The 10503-nt window shown below is 32.0% G+C and overlaps 1 protein-coding gene across 1 annotated transcript; it reads right to left on the minus strand.

Annotated features, from left to right (window-relative positions):
* Window positions 1-1749: 1749 nt before the first annotated feature.
* On the minus strand, window positions 1750-2644 carry LOC110666313 (auxin-induced protein 6B). The gene has a single exon (XM_021826756.2). It carries the CDS (start codon window positions 2473-2475, stop codon window positions 2035-2037), a length of 441 nt encoding a protein of 146 aa, XP_021682448.2. The 5' UTR covers window positions 2476-2644; the 3' UTR covers window positions 1750-2034.
* Window positions 2645-10503: the final 7859 nt, after the last annotated feature.

The following is a 10503-nucleotide window of genomic DNA, read 5'->3' on the forward strand; positions in this document are numbered from 1 at the left end:
CAAATTTTTTCTTATTTAGTATTTAAATCTAATTATTGTCAAATTTTAATTTAGCATATTTCATGATTTAAACTTTTAATTAAATATATATTTTAATCTATAAAAATAAAAAATTATAATTATTTATACTTATATATATACCCTATAAGCTCAAGTTTTCAAGATTCAAAACTCAATTTTCTTTTATATTCATTCTCTAATACTATTCTCTACTTTTTTTTTCTTTTCATTTTATTTTATAATTAAAATTGATAATTTCATTTATAAGATTTTTATTAACTTTGATATTTAAGTATAAATGGATGAAAATTTTAATGAAAATTTTTATTAACTTTTAATGACTTATATTATATTTTGGTAATTATATTAATGTATAAATTGCAATTATATTAATCATTACTTTATAATTTGAATGCCAAATCGATAAAATTTTAAATTAATATCATAAGTAAAAATAAAGTTATTGATGTATATTTTATGAAAAAAAATTAAAATTAAAAAATTATTTTTTTAATTCTGATTAAAAATGATAAAAAAAATTACAATATCATCGCTTTTCAATATCAATTTCTAGTTTTCACTTCGCCTACCTACCGGCAAATATATGCAAACCACTTACATTTTTGGTAAATTTTCAATGCCCCAGTTGCCATTTCAGTTCAGAAAACCTATGTATATTTCTCGGAGAAAAAAAAAAAGGTTACACATGATTTTTATTTGGCAGAGAAGCCAAGGCAAGTCGGTTCTGTGTGGAATGGGCCATTGAAAAGGAGGCAGCAGGTCAAAGTCAATGAGAATAGACAATTATGATAATGGTTTGATAACTTAATCGTATAAAACAGCCTAAGACAGTGGTTATGAGTAATATTAAAAGCCCATCTTCTTCTGAAATGGAAATTATCATGATCACAGTCAATGTTCCTTCTTCCAGCAAGAAAGTTATTGCATGCCAACCTATTTTCTTTCTTTTTAGCTTTATATATATATATATATACAATAGTTAAAATTTGTGTTTAAAGTATATTGGGTACGTTGAATTATTTCTCAGAATTAATAATTTAAATTTGTTTACTTTATTTAAAAAAAAGGAAAATTTGTTTATATATATATTTTTTAAGTCAATTAATTGATTCTGATCTCAAATTCGAACAACTACGTGTCCAATTGTGGCTGTTTCAATTATTGAATGCCAGAAGATAGATATTGAATAGATTAAGATAGAAGCAACAAACAATGTCATGGCAGTTGCTTCCAGTGTTTACCCCCCAAAAAAATATCAAACACAATTATTTAAAAAGGTTTAAAAAGACAAAGTTGAAGCAGAGGCAAACGGGACTTTTTTTTTTTTTTCACGTGTATTGATGCCATTGTGACCCCCACAGCCCCCCAACGGCTACCATCATTTAAACTTTTTTTTTTTTTTTTAAGAGTAATCATTTAAGCCAAATTGTACATTAATTGTTTGTTCATTCAAGTGCTTAAAAAAAAGATAGCATTATCAGCAATTTATTGTTGGAATTTCTCTGCAAAGTTTCATTCATCAATAAATAACAGAATTTACAAAAGTCATTATATTTTCCTGTTATGCCTCCACTCTGATTTGAACCCGGGACGACTCGGTGGATAACTCAGCCACCTCTTCCTGCCATCTCCATGCATTCTCCGGAGTTGTAAAGGTCATACACCCTGACTCAACTCACAACCGAAATTTAACCAATAATAACAACATTTAAAAAATGACTTCCACACCCCCCCCCCCCCCCTCCCCCAACCAAAAACCCATTAACTTACCTCTTTGTACATTGTTAGTAAAAATCAAAACCCATAAGAAATAGGGAAACTCAGCCGAGTTAACCCAATTCATCCAATGAACTCGAATATTTTGGACCCGATAAAATTTTCTCGTGGATACCTTTTCCTAACACGGTCTGAGTCGATCTAGGGCCAAAGCCAGAACGTTACTGTTTATCTCTTTTATTTTCAAGAAACAAACAACAACCAAATCCCAGTTGTTATTTTCACTTACCATATGGTTTATTCAGCGAAGCCATGAAGCAAAGGCAGAGATTCGGTCCAAAAATCGAGCTTACTCCTAACTCCGACATGGCAATACCTCTGGAAATCTTCCAGATTCAAGAAACAGGTCGAATTTCCCGACTCTGATCGCGAAATGTATCGAATCACTTCCTCAAATATTGTCTCGTCACAGGGAATCGCTAAGGGACCTTGGTTAGTGAAGCCATACTCTTCCTCGGCTTGCACTAAGAGTTTCTTGAAGACCGGATGGTTCAGGTACGTGGCGCGCACCACAAATCTCCTGCAACTGGTTCCAACGCAGACAGCCACGTGTCCAGTAGGAACATCTGAAGGAATACGATTAGCAGACATGCGAGCCTTGTTCCGCCACCGGCGCAGCATTTGTCGAAGCCTGACGATGTGGCGGATTTTGCTACATTTTCCCATGCCAGCTGACATTTTTTTTCCAAGAAAATATAGACTCCAATGAAAAATGAGAGAAAATAGTAGAAAAGCTAAGTACCCAAAACACCAGCAGTGTAGTTAAAGCTTTGGTTCCCTTTTGCTTTGCAAGAGGAAATTTAGGGGGGGGATTGAGACAGCAGGAGGAAGAAGGGTTTTATAAAGATGGAAGTGAGAAAGTGCCCCTTGGTGTTGAATATAATTACAAGGTAGAGTCTGCTGTTGGTGAAGCATTTTAAAGGCTTGTGTTTTGGCATTTTATGGGGTTTTTTTTTTTAATTTTTACATTGGATAATATTTGCATGATAATAATGAAACAACAGGATATGATATGTGGATCAAAACCAACAACGAAATCCAATATTAATTGTGGGTTTAGATTTTTTTCCAATTTTTAATGCAAGATTTCGCTTTTCAATACATTGCATGAAGCTAATGATGTGAAAACCTTGTCATGTGAGGATGTGGAATTCGTAGAAGAAATTATTTTCTCATGAATTCGCCTCCTTTGTTGATTATATAATTAGTGTTTTTTTTTTCTTTTTAAAAAATTTATTGTACAATACAATGAATTTAATTCCCCTTTTAAACACAGCATAATTTTGAGAGAAAATAATCGTTATTTTTTCATCATACATGTGGAGAGATTATTATTAAATAGTTATGTTTCTGTTTTTAAAATAAATTAATCATGAGCGTGAAAATATTAGTAACTTTCATTTAGGATGCCTTAATGGGATAAAAAGTGATAGGACTAATATTTATGAGAATAAAAAATTAAGGTTAAAATTTAAAGAGGATGAAATTAAAAAATTGTAGTGAAAATTAAATAAACTAACAAAATAAACTTTTAATAACATAATAATAAATACAATTATTAATAAATTTATGTAATTAAATTTATATAATTATCCCTTCTCTCTATATTTATCAAATAAAATTAAAAAAATATTAAAAATTCAAAGTTTCTTTTTAAACCATCTGTCAAATCATTATAGTGTTATTAAAAATTTTAAATATATTATTAATAATAATTATTAATAATTACATAGTGATATATGCAAATATAGTAATTTAAAGTTTTTAATAAACTTTTATATTAATTTATAGTATTATTATATATGATATCTAATATATTATTTTGATATTTAAATATGTTATTTTAATATTATTTATTACTTTAATATCATATTAAAAAAATATAATGAACGGAAATTAATCGGTTCGATATTGATGGTTTGCATTGCATGCATAACCTTTTTATAGTTAAATCCTATATATTGCATGCTGTATATGAATTGAGGCATACATCTAAACAAACTTCCATACGTGGAAGAAGGTAAATTGTGTACGAAAACACATTTTCCAACTAAATAATCTTAACATTTATCTCAATTATTTCATTTAGTATTTCTTTAGACCAAAGAGAAATTCATTAATTAGAAATGCAAACATCCAAATCAACATTTATCTCAATTATTTCATTTAATATACTCACTTAAGCAAACCATATTTAATTAAATGCCATAATTTAAATCTCATTGTATAATTTTTTTAATATTAATAATAATAAGTTATAACATAAAATTATTTTATGATTTTTAGAGCGTGTTTAATTTGATTTATAAGTTAATCGAATCTACTTGTAAGTATAAAATTATAAGTAAATTATTATTTAATTTAATTTATAAGTAAAAAAAATATTTAAAATAAGTTAAAAGTCATGAGTAATGTATCATTATTTATTACTTATTTACTTATTTTTTACTAAATAAAAGATTATATTATTCTAATAATTTTTAAAAATATCAACACTATTTTCATTTTAACAATCACAATACTCAATCATGTATATTTTTTAATTATTTTGATAAATTAAGTATCTTTTAAATACATTTTAATTAAACACTTAAATTATTTAAAAGCTAAATTTTTAATAAATTTACCCATCAATTAACTACTTATTTTTAATTTAATTTATAAATTTAAAAATATATTTCAAAACAAAGGCTAAAAAAAAAAAATAGTCAAGACAATTAACACTCTCTTAAAATCTCATTCAAGATGTAGGAATTTAATTCTTATAATCAGATTAAATTAATATGTAAATAAATGTAACACCCCAAAATTTTATTATTTATGAGTATTTTTAGTATTTTAATTTTATTTGAATTTTTGGAATTTTTCTGAGATTTTTCGGATGTTAAAAATCGGGTTCGATTTTCCGAAAATATAAACTTTGATGATTTTTAAAAATTAATTTAAAGACCACGTGGCAAAACTAAAAATATATTTGGAGTCTACGTATTTTTCTGAGTTTTATGGAATTTTTTTCGGAATTTTTGGACCTCGTTTTCTGTCCCGAGGCAGAGTAAAAAAATTCAAAATTTTGTATTTCGAATCGAACCGGTCGAATCGAACCGGACCGGATCGGACCGGTCGAATCGGACCGGCCCTTTTCCTTCTTCCTTTTTCTTCTCCCGCGCGCAATGGCTCTCTCCCTTTTCTCTCTCGTTTCTCTCTCCTCTCCGCCCCCAGCCGCCACCAGCCATGACCAGCGCCGTAAATTGACCAGGTCGTGCGCCGCCGCCCGAACGGCCGGAAAAACGCGCGTGAAAACGCCCCTGCGCGCGCGCGCGCCGCTTCGACTTCTCCGGCCAAATCCGGCCGATCCGGCCACCAATTGGACCGGGTCTTGTGTCCAAAATCATCTACTCGGCGAGAGCTTTCCATAGACACCAAGAACGCCGAAATCCATCGAGCGAATTGTCCGATTTTTGCTCGGGAAGATTTTAGCCCATTTCGATTTTTGGGCTAGATTTCTCGAAAACCGTGAATCCCACAAGGAAACCGAGGCCACCAGCACGCTCCATTCGTCGAGAGCTTCGCAACGACATAAATTTCGAATTTTTCCGACACCGTTTTTCGGTGGGTCCCACGGAACTTCGCAGTGTATTTTCGACCATTAAATGAGCTTAGAAAATTCTGAAAAATTTATGTATTAACCCCCGTGTTATGGGCTTCGTGTAGGTATCCTCGATTCGCGGAAATTCAACAGTTGACCGGATCTGCAAATTTCGGGCCAGACAGACCCGTTACCGGAAAAGTCTCCGAATTGGACCGAGGCTTTGGCTAGCCCCCCATTGTCAGACGTCCCGAGCGCGTTCCCGAAGTCGGAATCGGCAAAGGTAAACCCGAACCTTGCTTTTTCGTAATTTTCTAGTGCTTAAATAGGATTAAAAATCCATAAAATATTCGTGGTAGCTTAGAAAATTACGATTCTTTTTGCAATAGCTTAGTAATATTGCTAAGGACCGCGGGGCAAAGTTTTATAATTTATAGAGCTTGTTTGAGCAATTTTTGCAAAAATGATCTATAATAAGGACAAAATTGAAATTTTGCGTATTGTGATGAATGACTGATTTGATGGGCCCAGGAGGGGCTGTGTGATATGATTGAACTGTTGATGTATGGATTGTGAGTATAGAAGTGCGTTTTTAGCCCTTTTGCGCAGTTGGGTAGGTCCTAGGTATAGGGAGACTCAGGATTTTCGCACGACTTAGGGACGACTTGATCTTTTACTTTGTTTGTATTGAGTCAAATTTATTAAATAGATGTAATGTACTTGTCGTGTGAGCGAATGACCTTCTTCCTCCGCCACAGTAATTTGTCGTCAAGTTTGTGAGTAAAATATTAATTTTAATTGTAATTTCGATATTATTATATGTTCAGCATGCCCATGCATCACTTATATGTATATATTTATGTAGTTAAACTCTAGGCACGAATTATGTTGCATTCATAACTGTTAATGTGCCATGAGTGTTGTTGTGGTAATTTGGAGCAGTGTGCGTGCGTTGGCGTGCGTGTGATGTGGTGTGGACTATGGATAGGACGGGGTAGTCACGGCTTGAGTTCTTCGCTGGGACCCGTTCCTTCGAGGGGTAGTCACGGCTTGAGTTCTTAGCTGGGACCCTCGATTTGGTTTATTAAGCGAAAGTCCGGCTTGAGTTCTTCGCTGGCACCAGGTTAGATTTAAGAGAGCTGTATAGGGGATCAGCTCCCAATATATTATGATTGATGCTACAGGGTGTGTGAGTGCTCCAAATTACCTTTTTGATGCTATGATGTGAATATGATGTTGATGTTGCATTTCACTCTACAGGGTGCATTAGTTACAGATAGTTATAGAGATTATGGTTAAAATTGATATTTTACTCTCTGAGTCGAACGCTCACTCCTGTTCAAAAATTTTACAGGCCGCAGGAGGATATTTTATTCTGGGTTAACCTGCTTTTATACTTCGCAGGTTGTTTATCGATATTTGTGTAATTTTATTTACTCCTAGAATTTCCGCATGTGTTAGCAGTAATTATTTGAATTTGGTCTGTAATATTATTATCATGTTGGACCTGTAAACTTAATATTTTAAGTCTGTTTGATGGATTGGATGAGGGAGCTGAGCTCCCATTTATTATTATGTTGATGAGTATGTGGAGGGTGAGCTGAGCTCCCCAATGAATTGTTTATTGTGTTTACAGGTCGGGTGAGTCAAAAACTCCCCGTTGGTAAGTCCATTTTATGGCCGGACTCTGTCCGTTTGTTTTCTTGAAATTGGGCCCAAATGGGCCTTAGCATTGGGTAAATGAACAGTTAGGCTTACTACGGGCCTCGGGGGCTTTAGGCTGGCCCAGGTCCTAGTGCCGGTCCGGCCCATAGGTTGGGTTGTGACAATAAAATTTTATATTTTTAATAAAAAAAATTATTACATAAATTATAAGTTATTGTCTCATCCATCTTTCTTGAATAAAGTCACCTCATAAAAAATGCCAACCACCTAAAATTGTTGAGGGATATAAAAATTCATACTTTACTGGTCTACAGTTGGCCCCTAATAATTAAACTCAGAAGTAAGTAACGGCATTAACATGGGTCGTTATTTGATAATAGTCCACAAAATGCCGCAAAACGACAGGAGCGTCTGACCGGGTTGGAGCTAAGGCTGAAAAGAGAGAGTTTTGTCTTGTGGTGCTCGTGCGGGATGCGCACGAAGTGAGAAAATATGCGACTGCAAAACCCACCACATGCAGAGTTGGAAGTTGAAACCACCACCTCCTTCCTTAAAGGTAGTTGAGCTTTTTCACCCATTGAAGATGCCCTTCTTCCTAATATAAATACTATTTATTTTCTATACCCCATTTTCTATTCTCCATAACTGACCATCCACCATGTGCAAGGATACCCATCTCCTCTTTTCTTTATTATTATAGCTCCAAAACTAGCTTCCAGAGTTCTTCCCCTTCTAACTGAATTCTAATGCCTATTCTGTCCCATATTTCAGCACCCACACTAATCAAAATTCTCCATATAAGAGTTGGGTTTTCTTTATTTATGTATATATTTGTTTTCACTATCGTTAGCCTAGTCATAATAAGGGGATCGAAATAAAGGGGAATTCTTTGAATAGTCCAGATGGGCCAATAAGGATTCATCAGTCTATGTACATATCATGAGGAGTGAGTGCATATTAAGTATACTTAATGTGTATATATATATATATATATATATCATCTCTTAAAATATAAGATTTATTTTTTATATTATAAAGAAAATTTATTTTTTTTTATGAGAGAACAAATATTATTTTTTAATACTCTCAATATATTTAATAATTAACCCCCTAAATATTAGCCTAAGAAAGCTAAGCGCCCCACTCGTTAGGATTTAAGAATCACACCACCATTTGTTTCTTTTGCTCAATGTTTTAACATAATTTCAAATATCTCCAAACAAAACCCATTACTAACGTTAAGACAATTAAATAATTAATATTTTTGAGAAAAATAATGTTTTAAACATATTATTTAAAAAAATTATTGAAATTTATTTTAAATCGTTATTGAGAAAAATAACATTAAAATGATTAAAAATTAATTTTAATTAAAACTTAATATATTTTTATTATAAAACTATAAAAAATGCACTTTGATAAATTATTTTTAATATTTAAAATGATATTTTTTAAAAAAACATAAACCATAGTTCCAAACAAAGCTTGTAGTATTTATTACATGCATATGCTTATAGATTTTATGGTAAGACATTGTTATTTTTCTCGCTTGTTCTATTCCTCATTTAAACTTTTATTTCTTTGTTGAGTTTCCCAAACAACAATAAGGGAAGATTTAGGGAATATACTTTTCTCACCTAGGTGACGGGTGGCTTCTATCTATTGGAACTCGATCTCCTAAACATCTCGATTCTCAAGGCCACTGCGGGGGCCATTGCAGACCCCGTGGCGCTGATATGTAATCATTGGGTTAGTGCCTGCACAGTAGTCTAGGAATATCGTTAGCCCACGTCATTTCAGGGTGACATGGCACCGCTTTCTGCCTTGGAAGCCCGAACGGAGATAATGGAAAATTGGACCACTAACACACGCCATGTTTGGAAATAAAAGGTGAAAATTACTTTTTTTTTTTTTTTCTCTTTTGTTTAGATTAAAAAAAGGGAAAGTGAGAAAAAAAATTTAAAAATATTATTTTATTAATGATAAAATTACTCAAATATTTTTCTTATCCTTTATTTAGAGTGTAAAATTTTATAAGAATTAAATTTAATTTTTATATTTAGGATAAAAATTTCAATTAAACCAATATAAGTAATATACTATTAGATATTGAATTAAACCAGTTTAACAAACATGAAACATTGTTAGTTATAGTTTGGATGGTGGAAAGAGGAACTTTAGTTGGCAGTTTGGGAATCTGTTTTTTTATCCATTAAGCTGCATGGAATTAAGGCTTTTGCTTTTTATGCTAATCAGTTGGACTTATTCATAAAGGCCGACCATTTTGCCTGTGTAGGTAGCTAATTACTTAATTAGATTACTAATTAATACTTGTATTGAGTGGCTGGCACATGCTAAGCCAGGTAATCCACCATTTTAAACAAATATATTTCTTTTAAATATAGGGCTATGCTTTGGATTATATATTTCACCAACTTTTGGCCTACGTAGGACACTGTTGGGACTGGGAGGACCCCAATGTAGCACTTGTATTACTTGCAAGTAGAGTTCGCCTTAGTCTGATTCCTCAAAATCAATGTATTTTGAATTGAATTAAAATTATTCAGCTTGATTTTGAATTAAAATTATTTTTTTTTAAAAGAAAATTATAAGTTAGATGATAGATTTGTTATACATCGTTTTCATAACAGCAATTCCTTAGCATGCAGATGGCTTCCTTCCCTGCTACTAAAATTTAAATAAAACTATGAAGGAGAAACTCATCTGTCTCAGAGAAATTAGAAAGATATACTAATTAATATGTTTAAATATTAGGTTATCTAACAAATATATTTAAAATATTAAGTTAAATAATTAACCGGCTCATCAAACAGGCCATTAATTATTAATTATAATGGGAATCAGTCAACATTTAAAAGTGAGGCATCAAAGATTGCTGTGGTTGACATAGACGCATATATGTAGTATGTTGATGGTATGTTTCAGAATCAAAATTACATTGATATATTCAACTTTAAATTAAAAAAAAAATTAAATTAATTTTAATTTACATTAATTAAAATTAAATTGGAATTTACCTGTCGATTTTATTTACACTATTTTCCATTCATCAATGGAGCAAATGTCTGGACTTCTGGATATAGAGCCGACAAAGCATGTTGTAATTAATATAAATATTTAATATATTTCTCATTATTAAATATATGATAAAGTAAACCTGAATGAGAAAAATTCAGCTTTCAGAGATTTTTAACTGAAGACATTTCCTCCCATGCATAGACTATCCCATTAGTGAGTGAAACAAACCTTGAGGAGGTGCTTTAAAGAAATCATCATTTGGTGAGCTCATGATTTGCATTGCACACCTTGTAACCCATTACGTTAAAGTCGTTCTCTTACGCAACCAAAGGAGCTGAGAGGAGACAGTACAGATAGAAGTGCACTATGCATGTACTATTTATATATGCAACCAAACCAAAAAGAATCCAACATTA

The sequence above is a fragment of the Hevea brasiliensis genome, chromosome 12 (assembly GCF_030052815.1).
Source record: "Hevea brasiliensis isolate MT/VB/25A 57/8 chromosome 12, ASM3005281v1, whole genome shotgun sequence".
Lineage (NCBI taxonomy): Eukaryota > Viridiplantae > Streptophyta > Magnoliopsida > Malpighiales > Euphorbiaceae > Hevea > Hevea brasiliensis.

Bases quoted from the DNA above. Each gene is read 5' to 3' on its own strand.
- LOC110666313 (XM_021826756.2), bottom strand. From the start codon at position 2,475: ATGTCAGCTGGCATGGGAAAATGTAGCAAAATCCGCCACATCGTCAGG.